Here is a 21,775-nt window from a genome sequence, read left to right as displayed (position 1 = left end):
TCTCCACCCCCAAGCTCTTTGTCCTGGCACTGGTGATACAAGTACCTAAACTAACTTACCTCTTGTTTCTGGAACTTCCCCTGCATGCCCCAAGCTGGAGATGAGGGTGGGACCAGGTCTGGATTGGTTTTATCCAAAGGCAATGGAGATCAGAAGAGTCTCAGTCCACCCACTGTCAGAGCAGAGAACTGACAAAAAGGAAGAAGCAGAACCCTCTGTTTTGTCTTCAGCAATATTTATTGGAAACAGCAGTGCTTCCCATGGTGAGTTTATACATTAAGCAGGAAGATTTGCCTTTCACTCCACATGATCCACTACTGCAAGTGGCACATCGGAAGCAGCACATTAAACCTCTGAAGGAGTAGTCTGTACAGCTAGATAAATAGAACTCTGGGTGCCTATCGGGACTTCCATAACTGAAGGAAAACAAAACAAAAAAACCAACACTGATCAGCGTACACAGCACTGTACACACAAAATGAGGAAGGGAGGCGTTCAAAGTAAGGACTGGAGTGGAAAAGGGTTTTGCATATGCAGCCACATACCTTAAACTGCTAAGCACAAAAATCATCTTTATTTGGTCCTCATTGAGGGCAGAATATGCACAAATGATGTTCAAGGAACACAAACAAGTAAACGTGGGAAGAAGTGATGCTCACTGTCTTGTTCTAGGAAGAAGTGGGAAATGCTTACTAGTGTTTCTCTCCTATGTCTTGGTGGCAAAGGGACTCAGGGAATGGACTGATTCCTGGGTAAGTAAACAGAGAAGGGAAGACAGCTGTTCCCCCTTCCTGTACCCTTCAGAAACGGGCTACGTATATACACAGCTTCTATACAGCAAGGAATCTGAGTGTAGAGACCAGATTTCTTCTCAATTCAACCAGAAGTTTTGCTTTTCAGTCAACATACAGATTGTTCACCATCTCACTTAGAGATAAATGGGGACAACCCCCTACACACCTGCCAAGTGCTTAATAGCAGGGAGGGAAGAAAACTGGCCATGTCTCAGAAGTAGGAGATAGGTAGGTAGATAGATAGATAAGAGATAGATAGATAGATAGATAGATAGATAGATAGATAGATAGATAGATAAGACATAGGTAGGTAGATAGATAAGAGATAGATAGATAGATAGATAGATAGATAGATAGATAGAAGACAGATAGATAGATAGATAGATAGATAGATAGATAGATAGATAGATAGATAGATAGATAGATATTGGTGAACAAAGGTGCTTTGGACAAATAATACTTCTGCTGATGGCATCAGGAGACCAAGTTGCTTAGACCGGCAGACAACTTGCTGGTGGGGGATGTTTTTGCCAACAATTCTGTGACTCACATATTTAGGAAGGGAAAGTGCAACAAAAAGGACTTTCTCCTCTGTAAATGGAGAACTGGAGACCTTGAGATGGCCCCTGGGTGAGAGACAATATCTTCAGTGAGGAGAATGTTTCCGTGATGTGGTTCACAGGCATATTATCAGGAACCACAGCCTCCTGAGAACTGTGAAGCCAGGTCTGGGACTACTGGCTACTCTCAGATGGAGTTTTAAAGCATGTACCAGGCCCACTGGCCTTGGAAGATACCATCTATCACCGTGTCTCCTATAGGAGCACACAGGTCAACCCAAGGGCACGTGTGGGCTTGATGAATCATCCACTGCGGCCTGCGTTCGTGATGTATTGGAAGCGGCATTACCAAAGCAGTGGTTAAACTTAACTATCTGGGTCAGAAGGAGGTGAGCCAGCCAGCACAGGATCCTAATGGGGCAGAGCAACCAGAATTTCTACATAGTTGATGGGGAAAAAGCCAGACTGGCCATGAAGCATCCCCTCATACCAGTTCTCATCAATCTGATTAGTGAGTGTGATGATATCACCCTCTTTAAAACCCAATTCCCCTTCATTTTCAGGTTCAAAGTCATACAGGGCTCGGCAGCAGGGCTGATCCATTTGGACACCTGAGAAGCAGAGGCAGAGAGAACATAAAAAGTCAGAGCATGCAGCGGGAAAAGGTTAATCCGCTCTGATCACCCCAGTGGCTGCTGTGCGAGTTCCTCTGGATTCTCAAATAAAAATCACATATACACAGGCTTCTATTTTAATATGCCTTAAACAGCACAATGGCTAGGCCACTCTCAAACTTGCACATAGCTAACACCTCCCCTCCAATACCCCTGAATTACTACTTACTAAAATCTAAATTCCATCTTTGTTCCCCTAGACCCAAAGGGAAGGAGGCCTTTGGGGCCACTCTTCCCCAGCTCTTACATGGCTGGATGCTCTCACTTGGTAACAGCTACATCTTCCCCAGAGGAATACTGATGTGTACCCACTAGTTCAGTCTCTCCATTGCCATGACCGTTTCAAATACCCACATATACAAATTAGACCCAAGTTTTCTCCTGAGGCATTTCCAGCTGTAAAACTGTCTTGCCTAAAGAAGTGGGAACCCATCTGACACTGGTCATGGATTGCAAAGATCTGCAGCTTATCCCATTTCTCCTGGATCTCCAGTGACTGGTTCACTGCAGTAGGAAGCTCTGTAAGAGGCTGTCATGGAATGAAGGGGACATCTGAGTCTCTGTCCGCAGCTCAGAGCGCCCACTGTTGCCCACTGAGGCCCTGAGGGCAGTGGCCCTAAGGTTCACACTTGCCATGTAAATTATTGATGACTGCACTTCTCCTTGCCCACAAACAAGACATATAGTTTCATTTTTCATTTGGTGACTTCTCTAAATAAAAATAAATAAATAAATTATACTGTTTCCCTTTTTAAGACATCTCATTAGTATGAGGCCCACAGACACTTTTCTATGTTTACATTTATGTGCATGCTGAATTAATATGTTTGCTCATTTAAAATATATTGCTTAAGGCAAAGTCCATTCTTTATTAAATGGTATAGCATGTATTACATTATTCTTGTCCTGTGGTTCTTACATAGTACCCATATGTGCACACCAATTCACCAAATATAGATTATGATTTTCTAAAACTTTGGTTGTTAAATAGACACAATCATTTAGTGAAAATTCTACTGCTAGCTCTAATTTTGGGTGAAGAAGCAAATAGAATGCTTCTTCTTTGAGCCAGTCACACAGAGCAAAGACAGGCCCATTGCTCTGTGCCTTGTTTTCCCTGTATTACAGCAGTTTTCAAGAGTCTGGAATTACCAAATTTGAAGAATGAGAACTGATCTGTGATTCTAAGATTTTAGAATACTGCCTGTATAACTAATTATACTATTTTGAATGTTTAGATGTGTAAAATTACTAACATGAATGGATTTGGCCATGTCTATAGTTAAACAAGTAATTATAAACTCCTAAGCCATCGCTTTCCCTTCTCCCAGAATTGTCAGGAAGATAAGCCCGATGAGCTTTGTTATCATTACCACAAGAATACACATTTCAGAGAGAAGGAAAAGAAGGTGGGACAATGGAGCAAGGATAAAACTGTCCAGGAACAGAGCGCCTACCTGACAAACCATCCCATGAGCAATGACTTGCTGTGCACGGGAAGCAGAACGCTCTCAACTTTCTCAGCATTGCCTATGGATGTGCCCAAGGCCCAGGAAATAGGATCTGTAACCTTCTGCTCCTTACCTGGAGGCTTGGGTGTGCCTGTGTGGGAGAGACCCCCGTTGGGCTGAGTACTGTCTCCAGTGGCAAACTCTAGGCTCATTCGTGGTTTGGGCTGATATTCCCTTCTTGGCTGAGATGAAGCTTGTCTTATTCTGTATCACAAAGAAAAGAGGTGATGGGGAATTATGCAGCCAATGACAAGTGAACAGAAAAGTAGTAAAATCCAGGAACTGCTTGGCTCACTTACAGATCTTCCATGACCCAGTGGACATGTGCTAAGTACCCTTGGTCTCTCATATTCCATGGCACGTGTTTTTTTGGGAGGTTTTCCATCCTGTCCTCACTGTCCTCATCCTTTCTCTCAATCTTTCACTCCTATATTCAGAGTAATTTATGCTAATATGCACCTATGTTAGGGGCCAGGAACATAAAGGTGCATAAGACACAGTTGTTGCCCCAAGGCAGTGTGTATAGAGGAGAGCAGACCCCACTGACCACAGATTTCCACAAAGAGCTCAAAGTGCACGGGCAGGGTTTAGAGATGTGAAGAGTTCACTTATCCATAAAGAAGCTGAGCTATGGTATCAGGAAAGAGACCACAGCTCTACAGGAGAGCATATGAAAGAAATCTATTCCATGCGGAACATGAGAAGGGTTGGAGGGAGGGAAAGAGGAAGGGCCACGGGTTCTGATAAGAATGAGCAGATGGAGATGCAGAGAGTAGAAAAGAAATGAAGGAAGGTAGGAGAAAAGAAAGGCAGTAAGAGGATTCTGTCCACAACGAAATCTTTCCCAGTGTTTGGTATTCAAAAAGGCAAGCATGCATACATTTTATTTTAAGGAAATAAAATAAATTTTAGGGGTATGGCAATTCTAGAATTATACTTATTTAAAACATGTTTGAAGATCCCTTCCCACTACGTGGCTGTTGATGTGTCCTACTGACAGCGTCCTTTGCCTTACAAAAACTCTGCAGTTTCATGAGGTCCCATTTATCAATTGTTGATCTTAGAGCTTGAGCCATTGGTGTTCTGTTCAGGAACTTGTCTTCTGTAGCAATGCCTTGAAGGGTATTTCCCACTTTCTCTCCTATGAGATTCAGTGTATCCAGTTTTATATTGAGGTCCTTGATCCACTTGGACTTGAGTTTTGGCTAAATCAAAACCTCAAGAGATAGCACATGCTCACAAGAATATGGAGCAAGGGGGACAGTCCCCCATGGCTGGTGGGAGTGCAAACTTGTACAACCACTTTGAAAATCAATTGGTGGTTTCTCAGAAAACTGGGAATAGTTCTACCTCAAGACCCAGCTATACCACTCCTGGGCATATACCCAAAAGATGCTCCAACATCTCACATAGACACTTGCTCAATTATGTTCACAGCAACTTTATTCATAATAGTCTGAAACTAGAAACAATCTAGATATCCCTCAACTGAAGAATAGATAAAGAAAATGTAGTACATCTACACAATGGAATACTATTCATCATTAAAAACCAAGAAATTAAAAAAAAAAAAAAGACATCATGAATTTTGCAAGCAAATGGATGGAACTTGAGAATATCATCCTGAGTGAGATAACCCAATCCCAAAAGGACATGCATGGTATGTACGCACTTACAAATGGATATTAACCATAAAATACAAGGTTCTATGTGACACTCTACAGACCTAAAAAAGCTAAACAAAAAGGAAGGCCCAAGCTAAGAAGCTTGGATTTCACCTAGAAAGGAGAATAAAATAGTTGTAAGATGCAGATGGAAGGGAGGGAAATGGAGGGGGGGTTGTTCAGAATAAGGTTTGGGGACTGGAGAGATGGCTAGATGGCCATGAAGATGAATAGAAATATACAACCAGCAGGGGTGAGAAGTGGAGGGCATCTCCGGGATGAGACAGAGTCCTAGGATAAGGAAGGTGCCCAAGAATCAATGGGGGTGATCTTAGCTGTGATTCACAATATTGAGGATATGGAACCTGAAGAGGCCATCTTCTGTAGCCAGGCAGGAACTCCAGTGGAGGACCAGAGACAGCAACCCACCCACAAAACTTTCAACCCCAAATTTATCCTGTCTACAAGAAATGCAGGCACGGGGGATGGAGCAGAGACTGGGGGATTGGCCAACCAGTAACAGGCCCAACTTGACATCCATCTAATGTGAAAGCACCAATCCCCATCACTACTAATGATACTCTGTTGTGCTTGTAGACAGCAGTATGTTGTCCTCTGAGCAGTCTACCCAGCAGCTGGCAAAAACAGATACAGATATCACCCACAGCCAAACAGTGGATGGAGCTTGGGGACTCTTATGGAAGAATAGAAGGAAGGATTATGGAATCCAAAGGGGATAGGCACTATAAAGGAAGACCAACAGAGTCAACGAACCTGGACCCTTGGAGCTCATGGAGTCTGAACCACCAACCAAAGAACATACAAGGGCTGGACCTAAGCCTCCCTGCTCATATGTAACAGATGTGCAACTTGGTCTTCATGTGGGTTCCGAACAACTGGAATAGGGGCTATCCCAAAAGCTGTTGCCTGAATGTGGGCTATGTTCTACTAGCTGAGTTGCCTTGTGTGGCCTTAGTAGGAGAGGAAAAGCCTAGTCTCTCAGAGACTTGAAGTGACAGAGTTGGGGCTTACCCAGGGGTCCCACACTCACTCAGAGAAGAAGAAGGGGAGTGTGAGGGAAGGATTGCAGGAGGCAGGTGACCTAGAGAGGGGCAATGAGTGGCCCATGAAGTGAACAATAAAAAAAATGTTGGGGGGGGAGAGAAAGAGAGAGAGAGAGATTGAGAGAGAGAGAGAGATAAGACATTCCCTTCTTCAACAGAAGTGAGAGGTACATAGTGTGGCTGTAGTGTTCTGATACATTTGTTTTAAGCCTTTCTAATAGAGAAGCTTCAGTGTTAGACACACTTCTGCAAGGGTGAATTGAAGATTTATAAAAAAAAAAAAAGGAAAAAATCAAAGAAGGGAGAATCTAATGTGAAGGGAAGGCCAACTAGTCCAAAACAATGCAGCATATGACTTATGACTGGAGGCCTCACTGGACACTCAGCCACTAATTACCCAGGAGAGTGTACTCTGGACATGATTAAAAATAAAGGCTGCTACATAATTCTTTGATACATCTATTTAGCAAAGTTTCTTCCTTTATCTAGCTAAATGAAGCAAGAATAACAAGATCCCTGCTTAATAATGATGTCACCTGGCTAAGTAAAGTATAATGAATAAGGCCCCTGCCTTAAGATGTTTGCTTCATTTTTCCTTTGATATTATAATGATGTAAAAGGGATTCCTATGCAATGGAAATTGCACCTCAAATTCTGGTATTTTCTTAGGGTTGCAACATGTAGTATAATGGACTTTTATAGGTTCAGACACCACAAATCCTACCCAGCCATGATCACAGCAGAGCCCACTGACATTCTAATTGCAGCTAATGCTAAGTTATGTTGCTCTATAGATGAGAGGTCCACCCTTTTCCTTTAGGAGAAATCTGATGTTTTTCAAGGCACATCCGTATTATAGTGCACATATTCATTCAAGCTATACTTCACAACCCCAAAGAGCTCTGTTGGTGTAGACAACTACTATAGCTCACTGTGAGGCAGATTTAAGGAAGCTAAACAGGAACATGGAAGCGGTCCTCTGAAAGTGGACAGGTGCATCACTGTTCAAGCAAAACAAGAATGAAAAGACATAGGCCTCCAAATAGCTTGTGCCTGACCATGCGCCCCACCTCATCACTGTGTTAGACCCGCAGTTATTACTTCACCTCCTGGGCCTCACAGTGCTGCTCATCTGTTAGGTCCACAGGGCTGTTTCAAAGTGATCATATGCACAGTAGCTATGTAGGATATTGCTCAGCAGATGACAGCCACCATCATCAACAGAATTCTGGTCTATCATCTATGGTAGCAAATATACAATTCATATATCAACATCTCATAAACACAAGGTTAGATCCAGAGGAAAGATAAGGCATGGTGCAAAAGTAAAATCAAACAGTCACTCCACAAGGCGCCTGTGTTGGATCAGCAGGTGGGTTGGCAAACATTTGTCTCTAAGTGTATTCTTTTACTTCCGTTTCTTTGCACATCCTTTGACAGCAAGTAAGAACCTCTGGGAAGTGTTACTCACCTTTCTTCCAGCCTGACAGTGACCTGCTGCAGGATCTGCACTGCCTGCTTGTGGTACTCCAGCTGGGCCTGAACAAGGGCGGAGAGCTGGCTCACCTGTTCAATCTGTAGAAGGGTGGAGAGAGCACTGTTCAGTTACCAGGTTACTCTCCCAAAACAGTGTTGGGATTCCAACGGCTGGGCAGCTTGTCATGATAACACACATAGCTCTACAGGTTCTACGTTGATTAAGAATATGAGAGCATCCTCATGCTCAGAACTGCACACGGAACCATGCTTTGGGGAAGTCTCATTGTTTTTACTCAGCAATATAAGCTCAACTGTAAGCTTAATGGTTATGATGTGGTTTCTTTCATTGAAGTCCTTTAGGAGAAAGATTCTATGACTACAGGACTCTTTGCTTCCTGTCTGCAGCAGCCAACATGAAATCTAAGCATCATTTTACATGCTAATAACCGATGGTAATAAAAAAAGAGAAAATTTGATTTCTCACTTCAGGTACCACAGTGTAGAATAAAGCTTTTGAACCTCTTAGCCTGATCCAAGTGGCATTTAAAGTTAATTATCTAATACTCTAAGCAACCTTACTTTTGGACATCTCATGCTGTGATCTAGCTGAGCTGTAGCCTCCAAGTCAAGAATGGTAATGAATGCTGTCCTGTGAGTTTGAAGATGTGGGAAGAGGGCCCAGGGTACAAGGACACACACTGGTTCAGAGTTCCTACAGTATTTCACTGAGTGGTAGGAGGACAAAACTGTCTGTAGAGAAACCTGCACTGTCTCTGGATGATGAGGACTCCACATGTTCAACACGCTTTCCCTGCCACTCAAGATATAAGCCGATTAAGTAACAGGATGGCTAATTTTGGATGACAACTTGGCTACTTTAAAGGATACTCAAAAAGCTAGCAAATCATGATCTTTGGGTATGATTGTAGAGTTACTTGCAGACTAGATTTGCATTTGAATCAGAAAGAACTGAGCAAGGATGAGCTTTACATATTTAAAATGGTACATGCTGCCCAGTCCACTGAAGATCCAAATAAGGCAAATGACAAAAGAGATTCAATCCCCTCTCTCCTAGGGCTGGATATTTAGCTCCTCTTGCATTTGGACATCAGAGTTACCAGCTCTCCATCCATGAGACTTGTGTTTCTCTGCCACTGCTGGGTGATCTAGCCTCTCTGGTGAAAGAATCAATTAGCCTGTTCCTGCCATTCACTCTCAGGCCTTTAGAATCAGCCTGAACCAAGTTTTCAGCCTCACTGGCTCTCCAACTATCTGGAGGGATATGTGGAGCTTCTGAGCCTCACTCACCCCCCTTATGAATAATTTCCCTTTTCTACCTAGATCTCCAGCTATGCATCCTGCATCCACACCACCTGTATCTATAACCATATGGTTTTATTTCTCTGGAGATTCCCCCAGTGATGAGTGCACAAAACCCTACAAACACCCCAGATGAACTCTGGGATTAGACAATAGAGATGGTCCAGGACAGGATATCAGATCTCTACATGTGTGAAATAAGGAAGAAAGGACTGTTCATGTGGCTTTACAGCTGAAAGGACTCAACAGAAGTTAATGTCCAAAGCCTTAAGTGATAATTTAGAACTCTGATGATGCAGGGGCAACTTCTAAACCATCTCAACCATGCCCTGAATATAGTGTCTCTGCTAAATCATCAACTCTAATTTACGTATTTTTTCTATGAAAATATCAAGCTCACTTCTATGAATTGACCATCTTTATAACTTTGGATATTCAATTCTTAATGTTCTTTGTTGTCATTCATACCTGCAGGTCATATGCTCTATATTAAAGCAGTAGTTTGTAATATGCTAGGTAATATGCTAGGTTTATATGTGGGTTACCACGGCATTCTCTATCTCTGCACTTACTGGCAATCCTTTAAAATCCATTAAACAAAGTTCTGGTTCAATCAAACTATAAGGATAAAGAACAACTTCCATTTCCATGTCGACTGTATGCCAAATCACTCAGAGAAGTGGCCCTCTGTTCATTCTTATCACACAGAGGAACCAGATGGTACATGATGTGTCTTTCAACATACCAGTGCTATGACTCAATGGTAAAATTAAATGAAAACCCAGAGGGAAGCAGCTTACATCCATCTCCAAGAGGTTGAACATGCTCGACTCAGCAATTTCTTTAGACTCGTCAAATTTCTCCAGAGCTTGGCGGAGTTCTTCATCTGGAATCTTGCCTTGTCGTTTCTTCTTATAATCAAAGTCTAAGCGTCGGCCTTCCAGCTTTTTCAGGTGATGCTGAAAGAGCCAAGGGCAGGAATAGGCTTTGAAAGGACATATTATGGAAAAGACCTTCTTGTATCTCCTCTTGCTTACATTCCTACTAGCCTCCAAAATGCGACTGGATGTCACGTCACCAGAGAAATGAAGACACATGTACCATGGCTAATTGTGGAGGGACACCTTTACAAATAATTGAGAATGAGAAACAAGTCATTGAAAGACCAATGTCCTTTTGCTAAGCATTTCCAGGCCAAAGACAATTTAACTATGCTTCTTTGCCAAATGATAAGAATGGAATGTGGGTATGCATCCCCCCACATTCTACCTCAAGAAAAGGCCACACCCAAGAGCCCACCAGCTACCTTCTTCAGAGAAATGGAAAAGCACCCTTATCTGAGGTAAAGATATTAAAAATGAAATTCCTTTCTGACTAATCTAGTTTACCAGAGTCACCTAGTCTGTCTGGTAAGCATGAAGATCCCTGATCACCTAAGTCAGGAGAGCCAGACCTGAGCCTAGTAACCTGCATCTCAACACTTGTCCCATTTGACAGATACAGCTTCGGGGACAGGTGAGTTTACCTCTCCAAGGACAGGTGACACAACTCAGTCACAAATCCAAACTGCAAGGGACCTTGGAGGATCTTCCATCACTCCCGCACCCCCTCACATACACTTGTAGCTTAAATCCTACCCTGAAGTATCTCCATATGGTAAGATTCATAACCTCTCTAAAGACAAGGATAAGCTGTGTTCTGTCATGTTTTCCTGAAGATCAATAGTAGTTTTCTTTCCTAATAGCCGTGGTATTCTACAGCTAACCGGTGGGAAAAAAAGACTGACTTTCCTCTGTTTGTTAATGTGTATGGATGAGGGAGGAAGAAGATAAAATCAGAGTCAGGGTGGTAGAGAACCCGCAAGATAAAGGATTGGTAATGTTCTATACCCTGCCCCTCTCACTGCATCTCCTATCCACACTCTTATCCAAACTAAGTGTGCTTTCTTTTGGCAAGGGTGTGCTTAAGAAGCATTTGAACTCACAGCCAGTCAGACACAATGCCAGCTGAATTTATCAGAAATAGCTCAGCTGCTCTGCAAGTTTCACAAAGAGCGGTCATTTCTTCTAAATCCCAACGACAATATGGAACACATAAAAATGTAAGAGCGATGTAGTAGCTACTTATTTAAACTATCAAAAGTACAGCTAATATTTGGGGACTACATCAGCCTTATCCACCATTAACAGATTTTAAAGTTCCAAATAAAGGACATCCCTTTGGCTGGGTGGCGGCAATGCAAACCCTTAATCCCAGCACTAAGGAGGCAGAGGCAGGTGGATCTCTGTGAGTTTGAGGCCAGCCTGGTCTACAGAGCAAATTCCAGGACAACCAGGGCTACATTAAAAAAAAAAAAAGTAAGGGACATTTTTCTTGAGAAAAATGGCATGAAAACTGTTTAACAAGGAAGTTGAACACAGAAATCAATGCACTGCTCAGGAGCAGCAGAGCTATAGCTGTGATGTGGGGTTGATGGCTTTTGGTTCCTAGTTCCTTTCATCTTATGGAGCTGTAAGAAATTCAGGTGCCCTATCCTGTGTATCCCAGGGATTGCTGTCTGGGGAAATGAGAGTCTGCGTGTATATGAGAAGGCTGATCTCACAGACCTGAATCTCCCTCAGATCCTTGTCATGAAGATTCTGAAGGGGGTCGATGAAGTTCTGTTTCACTTCCATGTCCAAAGAGTCCTTGACCTCCGAGAGCTCCCTCATGGCTTCTCCCACCTCACCAAGAGCAGGACCTGAGAGGGGAAAATGAAGATCTCACACGCTGAAGAATAAAGACAAGCACGCTTTGCAACAATAGGCTTCAAGATAGCAGTGTAGGGATTGCCCTGTCCTATAAGACAGCAGAGTCAAAGAAATCCCACAGTCCTCTCAAGACAAAAGTAGCTTTTCTATTTGCTGTGGGGCATTCTGAAAACTGGGTTTGACCGCCCCTTTTTAAGGAGGAATATCTCTCCTTACCAGGAACGGGACATTTTACTCTGAACACTTTTGCAAGGCTCTCTGTTCTCGGTGACTAGTTCTCATTAATATGAGATCAGTTGCAGCTCAATGCTTTTAGCAGAAGCAGATACTAAGAATTGAGAGAAAGAGACTAGAAAAGTCCCATATCAAGAGGGGTGAAGGCAGAAAGTGCTTAGGGTCCTGAGAGCCAGGGAAGAGAGGAGATGGGATAAATTCTATTTTGCTTGAGGCAACAGAATCAGGGATCACCATCAAATGAGCAGTGGATTAATCATAGAAAGCCCAGGTGCCAATGTAGGAAACCATGCTGATTGTGACTGCTCACTCTGCTTTAATACACAGCTCCTGCCAGATACGCCCAGTAAAGTGCCAAGGCATTTGGGCATGTCTGCCCAAACTGTTGTCAAGGCCGGGGTCCCATTAGAGAAAAAGGACAAAAGCCATAGACAGATCACTTTAAACACTAGCAGTCCTAAAATCACATTTTATCCCCCATGTATAACATCCACCACTGAGAATTAAAATATAATTAAAATATAAACCAGCTGACTAATGATCTCTAGAGTTTGTTGTTGGTGGTGGTGTTTCTGTTTTGTTGTTTTGTTTTTTGTTTTTTTTTATTAGAGAAAACTGAAAAGAAACACATTTATTAAAAAGTAAATCCTTATTTCTTACAAAGTATATATCCTCTGAGAGTCTAAGTATTTCTTTACTTATGTCGATTCTCTTTTTTTTTTATTTTATTTTAGATATTTCCTTTATTTACATGCGAATTTCTCCATTCCCAGTTTCCCCTCCAGAAAACAAAAAAACAAACAAAAACAAACCCCTGTTGCCTCCCCCCTCCCTTTTTAACCAGCACTGTAACCTCCACGGAGAACTAGAGTATGACAAAGGCTATTTACCAAAGTTGCAATCGTCGCCCAGCTCCCTGCCGAACTTGAGCATGGCCTCTGCCAGCAGTGCTTCCGCCTGAGGGTAGCCTGGCCCCTTCTCTTGGCCGCGGATTTTCGACATGGTGTTGATCATACTTAGTTTAGCCCTGGAAGCTGGAGACAAAGACAGAACAGCCTTTAGGAAATAGCATCACTACACATAATGGGAACTGTGCTGGCTGGAGAACCAAGCTTCAATCAGCCCACACGCCTACTCAGTTCCTGATGTTGTACCTTCACTGGGCCTACAGTCCTAGCGTACAATATGTGGGCAACTGAATATACATCAACTCTAAACTTTCCCTTCGACTCCAAGTAGAATCATACAGCAAGGCCAAATACGGGTCTCGATGAGGCAGCAGCATGGCTTGGGTGCCGTTCCCACATCCTCCCACCCAAATCATGGCGGCGACTCGGGCCTGGCTGGCTGCACACAGCATCCTGGGAATATCTGGACTAGATGCTCATCTTCAAGTTTCACTCCCGTTTCATATCTCAACTGTAGGAGGCTGTGGATTAAACTAAGGAATGATGGTGAACTCATGGGCCTGGGCCTTGTTTCGTTTACAACATGTGTGAAATAAACTATTCTCAAAGTAATCTCTCAACTAAGAATAAAATACGAATACCTAATTACATCTCTTAAACATCTCAGCTGAAGACTGATTTTTGTTTCTCAGAGATTACATCTCAATTCCTCTTCTACTTTTGTTTTTATCAAAAGGTGCCTAAAAAGTCATCCCCATTTGGGTGGAGAAAATCATTTTAGCAATATTACTGAAGACTATGATCTGGCTGATTCTAGGTGTCCCTGATTCAGTATCAGTGTTGATTACACACTAACCTGGGACTGAGTCGATAATGCTAGCTGCATGAAAACCCTTGAGGAAATCTCAGCTGAAAGTAAAAATGCCTTCTAGCATGTGGAGACTAGTATTTGATCTTAAACATACAGTTTAAATAGGCTTTTATTTAAACTTTGGGCCTCCAAGGTATAGAGTGGAAATGAGAAAAATTATCCCTATTCACAAAGTTTATAATGAGCTGAAGGCAGAGTCTGTTATAAGACCAATTAGATTGAAGTGTTTATATTCGATGCCAGAACAAGAGACTCTAGTGAGTCACAGAAACAAGGCCTATAGGGTGGAGCATGGCAAGGGAAAATGTCCACAGGAAAGCACCACTGAGTTTTGAACCACATAGTATTCAGCAGCAAGTGGCACTAATATCACACACAAAGCTGGAGGTGACTGCAACAAATACAAAATTTACCTTCTATTCACTTCAAGCTTTTGAAGAAAAAAAGTATCATATATGTTAGGTTTGAGGAAGTTGAAGTGCTTCATAATTACCTACTCACTCGAGTAGACCTGCATGCACGCTCTTTCCTACAGGCAGCCATAGCTGAGATCCAGGAGAGGGTTCCTGCCACATGGCGCTCACATAGAGGAAAGGACAGCTGGTAAGTGCTATGTCAGTGCTAGGACCAGACACTAGACAGCCCAACACGGAAGAGCAGAGGAAGCAACACCATACATTAAGAGGAAACAAGCAGGTACTAGAAAATGAGGACGGGATGGACAGAAGGACAGAAGAGTTATGGACACCAGAGAACCACAGTAACAACAGCCTAGCTTACACCTCTTCAATCCTGCCTTGCCCGTGATGAATGCCTTTTATGAACATTGGTTATTGATTTATGACTATGTTTTGGTTTTATTAAGATCTGATTTTCATAAGTGATGTTAAACAACTTGTGTTTATATTGTGGCTGATGTTCAAAGCCTTTTTGAATATTGTTAAATTATATAGAGCTTTCGTATTTTATTCATCACTTAAGAACATATAGACACATTCCACATCTTTAGAAAAGGAAAGAAAGCAACAAGATATGTTTTTTTCAAATAATGTAAAAATGTGTCTAGCCACAGGTTTGAAGAAATTCTCTTTTATATTCACTTGTGAACTCATTACATTTTTAAGAACCTTGGATTGATAAAATGTCTATGTCCTTGAAAAACATCATCAATTGTTTAACCACCATCCTCAATTGTTCGCATGATTGTTTCAAAATTATTTTCTGGCACAGTTATTTAAAAAGCTGGCAATGAACCTTGGAAACACAAATAGGAAACATTCAAAGTCCTGTAATGCTATCTTAGTTGCTGCACCAAATTATGTATGAGTCAGGAATCCTAAAGCCTTTCTTCCCTAAACAGACCCTAGGCAGGAGTCACCTTTCCTCCAAACTACCTAAACATCCTAACTCTCCCAGCATCCTCCTCCGGGCTTAGTGAATAAACAGATCCCTAAGCAAACCTGCTACAACGGTCTGTGTGTCTCCCAGCAAAGGCCAGCGTAAGGCAGTGTGTACAGTAAGTGTTAACACAATGGGCAGCCATCTGGGAAAAGACAAAGCATGGCAGTGGTTTGCCAAAACAGATTGCTCACACACTCATGTGAAGGAGAGCTTTCTAAGGTATACCAGAGAATGGAACAGAGAGGCTTGTTTCTCTAGATGGAAAAAAAGGGGAAAGGAACTCAGTAGATTTCTTTTAAGAAAATAATAGCTGATCATGCTGAGGGTAAGATCCCGTAACAGTCAACACACGTCCTCATGAGCTGGCATGGTTTGAATATGGGGTGTGTCCACCAAATGTTATGGGTTTGGTCACTGGTTGTGGTCTTATTGTGTTCACTCAGACTCCTTATCTAGCTTGACATGGCCATTCATCCCAATGCACAGTCCTACCATGGCGTGTTACCTACCATCCTCTTCTGTCTTCATGGGTCAATCGAATGGAACATATGTGTTCATGAACTCTGACCTAAACAAATGTCTTTTTGTATTACAGGTGGCCAGGGTCTAGTATATCAATACAGTCATGCAAAGATGACAAATATATGAGCCCATATTCTCCATTTTCCCTAAAGAGCCTGATAGCCAAATTTGTAGCTTCTGAATGGAGGTGTGTGTGTGTGTGTGTGTGTGTGTGTGTGTGTGTGTGTGTGTCGTGGGGATTCTTCTCTGGAGAAAACAGAAAGTAAGATAACTAGAAAGGTATCTAACCATACTAGATGCATCTGATGCTTCAACCAAAGACTGATCACCTTAGAAGAGGCCACTGGAGGTGGTCTACTCTGTCATCTATACCCTCAGAGCCTTGCTTTGTACACAGACAAAGAAAAGATGGCCACTATCACCAGATTTCAGATAAAGACCTCTAATGGAACACTAGAACCCACGGACAGTATGACAATAACAAATCCAAGCCAAAGGAATCACAAGAGACAAAATTCAGGGAGTGCAAAATACATTATCATGAATACCTTCAGATGTCTAACATATTTTATTCATAAAACACAGAGAAAGGAACTCTATGAAATATTCTAATTTGAACTTAAATACAACATAAACTTAGACAAATAACCAAGGTATAGAAGTTCATATCTCATAAGAGGAAAAATAAAAGTAAACAAAAAGATATGAAAAATTAGGAAAAATACAGAATCATTATTAGTATGGGACATGTAACAGCTAAATAAGCTGAATATTGAAGAAATGGAAGAGGAAAATTGCTTTCAAAGTCCAAGAGAATTTCCCAGAGCAAACAGTTGTGTCTCCAGAATAAAAAAGGTCACTGAACACCAAGCCCAAGACCTCAGGCCCACAAAGGAGCTCCCACAGGGAACTGCAGGACCCTGACTTCAGACAGAAAAAAATCGGTTACTCACCACGTGAGAAAAGAAAGAGACATTTTGTAGAAAAAATGGAGCAATTAATTGAAACATATTACAAAAACATAATTTATAAAGGTACTTTGAGTTATCAATGAAATACAAAGGTCCAACAGTGACAGTTTCAAGTGACATCACTGAAGTCGCAGTTCTTTGCTCTTCCCATGCTAATGAAAGTGGCATTCCACTAAAGGAAGCAAGAAAGGGGACAGGGAAGACATCTAGACAGAATACAATGCAAGGAAACAAAGAACACATGACAGCAAAGAGGTCTCAAGGAAGCCCAGTGTCCTGGGCAACAAGAACCAAGACGTCGGACCCAGGCAGCCTGCCTGATTCTCAAGAGGGCTCTCTAGCCATGGTCTCTGTGGGACTGCATGACTGACGTGCAGTGACATAGCAGGAAAATCACAGGGACAGACAGAATATGGGGAGGATAGGGGAGGAACAGAAAATTTTCATCTTCTGAAATGAGTGTCAGCTAACAGCTTGAAAAGGAAACATGCTCAGTGAGGACTGCTGGTTCGTGATTGTCAAGAGTCTTTAAAATGCTGCTTTTCAGGAGCAGGAACTGAGGAAGAGATTTCAATCCTGGAGCCAACGGAGTTTTTATATAGCCGTTCCTGTGTAATTTTACATACATGTTCATAAATGACTTCCCTTATGAAAAAAAATAAAATTAATTAAAAGCACTTCCCTGTTTCCCCCCTGAGGAGAAGAGTTCTGCTGTGATTTCTTGGGTGTAGTGGATAAATACAGATCTGATGGGTTAGCCATGCCTAAACTTAAGGGCCTTCAAACAGAAAAGTTTGACTAAAACACGTGATCACTAGCTTAAAAGGCAATTGGCCAGGGAGAGAAAAGTTAATAAGGATTGACCTATAAAACGAATCAGAAAACAACATCAAAGGAAAAGACATAAGGGCTCTATGTGAGATGATTATCTGGAAAGACATTTATTGAGTAAACACCAAGAGCAGGACAGGATGACCACAAATGGTTGCATCAACCCTCAAAAGGGCTTCTGTTGCTGTGCACACAGCACAGAGAACAGCTTCTTTTCCATCTCAAGATCTTTCTACCTTTTAAAGGATACAAATGGGGACAGCTGAGTCTGGCTTGTTAACCAGCTCCCAGGGTAACAGCCTCCCTAGCAGAGCTTTCTAATTCTGGGCACAGCTGAAGGGAAACCCAGGCTCCACACTGAGCAATGTGGCAGCTAGGCTGGCTCAGCCTGCAGTTCTCAGAGCAAAAGCAGTGTCCCCGTGAGTCACTGCCCAACCACCCTAAAGCTGCCTGCCCACAGAGGCAGAAACTAGCCTGGAATATTCAAGTCATACTTCTATGCTATTACACTTTTTATTTTTATTTTAATTTCATTTGATTTCTTAATGCAAACAAGCAAACAGGAAATCATTAGCAATCAAGTCTTGCCTTCTTTCATGGGGGGGTAGTGTATTAGCTTTGAGCTCTTGCAGATGTAAGGGATAGGTACATCTTGCTGACTGTGTTTTCACGAAGATGATCTTATTCAGAAGGTCCTTAGCAATATTCATTGATAAACAGCCAAAAGCCTCGCCACAGCTCACAAGCCTGTATTAGGTAACAGAGTGGTCTCTCCTCCTGTCCTCCCGGTCCGGACCTTCTGATGTGAGTGTGTTGAAATGCTCTAATGATACATCTTTGTCCTGCAGGACAGGAATTTCAACAGGACACTGGGAAGGTGCTCATTGGTTGGAAAGTGGGAGGCAGGGCAAAGGTGTCTCCTTATCACTGTGGATTGAACCATTTCATGCAAAAAAGTTTATAAGGCTCTTGGACAGCTCCATTTATAAAGGTTTCCCTGTTCAAGAGCACACCAGCTCCCCTCCGTGCTCTGATACAGAGCTTGAGGATGATAGACTCCGGCTCCCACCAGTGAGGGGTCTGTGGGCAGCTGGCTAGAGACCAGCAGCATTGTGGGTGGCCTGGCTGGCATTTGCCTCATGCATATTAGGGTCTTCCACTGCCAGGTCTCACAGTCCTCAGGCCTTCCTAACCAAAGTAGGTAGAATCCCGCCTTCTTCACTGTTTAGCCCACAAGTCACTTCACACTAACCCTAGGAAGCACCATTTCTGAGTCATGCCATGGAAATCAGCATAACGACCAAAAGTGGTCAAACAATCTTTTTGAATCAAGAAACGATAAAGAAGAAAATCTCAACAACACATGGTATGCACTCACTGATAAGTGGATATTAACCCAGAAGCTCAGAATACCCAAAATACAATCCACAAACCACAAGAAACTCAAGAAGAAGGAAGACCAAAGTGTGGATACTTCGATCCTTCTTAGAAGGGGGAACAAATTACCCATGGAAGGAGTTGCAGAGACAAACTATGGAGCAGAGACAGAAGGAAGGACAATCCAGAGACTGACCCACCTGGAAATCCTTCCCATATTCAATCACCAACCAGACACTACTGTGGATGACAGCAAGTGTTGTTTGGAAATATGGCTGTTTCCTGAGAGGCTCTGCCAGTACCCGACTAATACAAAAGTAGAGGCTCACAGCCATCCATTGGACTGAGCACAGGGTCACCAATGAAGAAGCTAGAGAAAGGACCCAAGGAGCTGAAGGGGTTTGCAGCCCCTTAGGATGAACAACAATATGAACTAACTAGTACCCTCAGAGCTCCCAGGGACTAAACCACCAACCAAAGAGTACACATAGTGGGAATCATGGCTCTAGCAGCATATGTATAGCATAGGATGGCTAAGTTAGTCATCAGTGGGAGGAGAGGCCCTTGGTCCTATGAAGGCTCTATGTCCCAGTGTAGGTGAATGCCAGGACCAGGAAGTGGGAGAAGGTGGGTTGGTGAGCAGGGGCAGGCGGGAGGGAACAGGGTATTTTTTTTTTCCAGAGGTGAAATCAGGAAAGGAGATATTATTTGAAATGTAAATAAAGAAAATATCTAATAAAAAAAAGAAGAGAATCTCAGGGCTAAATTATGAGTCCTAGATAAACAGAACCAAAACCACAAATAAACTGAAAGCAGTAGCTCAGTAGTCTGGACACTCATGGAAGCGGTTCTCAACCTGTGGGTCATGACCACTCTAGCAAACCTCTAGCTCTGAAAATATTTACATTATTATTTATAACAGTAGCGAAATTACAGTTGTGAAGTAGCAATAAAAACTCTTTTATGGTTGGGGGTCACAACCACATGAGGAGCTAACTCTAAGGGTCACAGCATTAGTGAGGGTGAGAAACGCTGCTCAGGAGGCTGGAGCCTGTGGGTTGGATGAGTTGGAGACCAGTTGACTACACAAAGAAATAGGGCAGCCTGGGTACAGAGCAACACCTACCTCTCTAGGTCACAATGGAAAGAACTATGTTTTCCCTATACAGTGAAGTTTGGACTTTTAGTGTTGGATTGGTTATTTACCAAAAATGAAATACCTGAAAGGATTTTCTCTGCAATGATAAATAAAACAAGAATCCCTTAAGCACCTGCTCTGTGAGGGGGACTGTGCTAGGGAGATACGTGCTCAAGGAGCTGGTCATGTACACAGTCAGACAGATACTCACTTGCTGACACAAGGCAGGAAGTAGACCATACTGCTCCTGCATTCCCCCCCCCCCCAAAAAGAGCACAATTTCCCCTAAAACAGCAAGGCTGGGAGGCTCATCACACGAGTGGTGGCTAGGCTGAGTTTCTGGAAAATGAACTTAAAGGGGAGAAGTTAGACAATCCATTCTGAGGATCTGCAGAAATGAACTAAGCCCATGATACAGACACTCTGGGCACTCAGGTTGGGCAACCAGAACTCTCATGTATCGCTCTAGGGGAAGGACGAATTTGGATACTAATAGGCAATATTTACTAAGTCTGAACACAGATGTTCTATGATTCCATCTCTTCACATATTTCCTCCAGAAATGCATCCATGGACAACACAGATGTACACAGATGTACTAGTTAGTTTTGCTGAAGAGCCATGCAAAAAATCAATTCAGCAGTTTCTCAAAATATTTAAACTGGAACTTCTGTACAACCCAGCTGTGTCACTCCTGTGCATACACCCAAAGAACTCCACACCATACTTCAGAAATGCATGTGCCCCATGCTTTTTGCTGCTCAATTAGCTATGGATAAGAAATGGACACATCCTAATTATCAACAGATGAGTGAATAAGGAAAACCTAGTGCAGATGTAAAATAGAATACTACTTAGCTCTATAGAAAAATTAAATCACAAAACTTTTGGGAAAATGGATATACTTAGAACATAATACAAATCGAGGTCACCCGATCACACAGGAAATAAAGGATGCTGTCCCTCACATGTGGGTCCTAGTCTAAAGCATATTCCTTTATATAACTAAAGACATGTATGTGTGGGAATAGTAAAAGGTAGATCAAGAAAGGGGAATTAAGAAAAGAGAAAATGCCTACAAGTGAATTCGCATGCATAAAGTACTCTGCCTAGGTCTTCTGAACACTCCAACAATGAACCATTCATTTGGAATGCAAAAGGGGGCAGTGTCCATCTGTGACTGGATCACCCAATTTTAAATTGTTCTTCATTGAGTATTTCCATAGGATATAGGATGCTACTAAATTTAATACACTTTAGTCTTATAAAATGGCTATTAGTTTATAGAATATGAAGGTTGTTAGAAGTATGTTTAAAATATCATAATTTGATTCGATACTATGGAATAATGAAGTATTGTCCTTGAATCTCAAAGAACGACATGCCAGGAATAAACATACTTTTAAAAGTAATAAGATAACAAGATACTTAAAAGTTATAGCCAGGCTTCTATTTGTTCACAAGATCGATTTCCTTCCACCTACTGTGATAGAAAGTATAAATATATTGACAAGGTATCCACCACAAAAAGACAAAGAACCCTGGCCCTTGTCTCGTGTTTATTAACATAAGAGGCACTCAGGTGCAGAGTGGGTAGCCACATCATTTCCTGAGACACATCTTCATGTGCTGATTGTTAGGAGAAACAGGATAAACTTAGCCATCTAGTAGGGAAGGAGGAGGAGGAGGAGGAGGAAGAGGAGGAG

At 42.3% G+C, this 21,775-nt stretch overlaps 1 protein-coding gene across 1 annotated transcript in view; it reads right to left on the bottom strand.

Moving 5' to 3' along the window:
• Nucleotides 1–218: 218 nt before the first annotated feature.
• Nucleotides 219–21,775, bottom strand: part of Sh3gl2 (SH3 domain containing GRB2 like 2, endophilin A1) — a 179,308-nt gene continuing 157,751 nt past the window's right edge. The window contains exons 4-9 of the mRNA XM_031377793.1: nucleotides 12,941–13,084; nucleotides 11,673–11,806; nucleotides 9,867–10,025; nucleotides 7,739–7,842; nucleotides 3,613–3,743; nucleotides 219–1,965 (exon numbers count right to left, since the gene is read on the bottom strand). Of these exons, the coding sequence (XP_031233653.1) occupies nucleotides 1,766–1,965; nucleotides 3,613–3,743; nucleotides 7,739–7,842; nucleotides 9,867–10,025; nucleotides 11,673–11,806; nucleotides 12,941–13,084 (872 nt within the window). The 3' untranslated portion in view covers nucleotides 219–1,765. The remainder of the gene's footprint in view (nucleotides 1,966–3,612; nucleotides 3,744–7,738; nucleotides 7,843–9,866; nucleotides 10,026–11,672; nucleotides 11,807–12,940; nucleotides 13,085–21,775) is intronic.

The sequence above is a fragment of the Mastomys coucha genome, unplaced genomic scaffold (genome assembly GCF_008632895.1).
Source record: "Mastomys coucha isolate ucsf_1 unplaced genomic scaffold, UCSF_Mcou_1 pScaffold18, whole genome shotgun sequence".
Taxonomy (NCBI): Eukaryota; Metazoa; Chordata; class Mammalia; order Rodentia; family Muridae; genus Mastomys; species Mastomys coucha.
The sequence above is the reverse complement of the archived record's forward strand: the minus strand, read 5'-3'. Positions and strand labels throughout refer to the sequence as shown.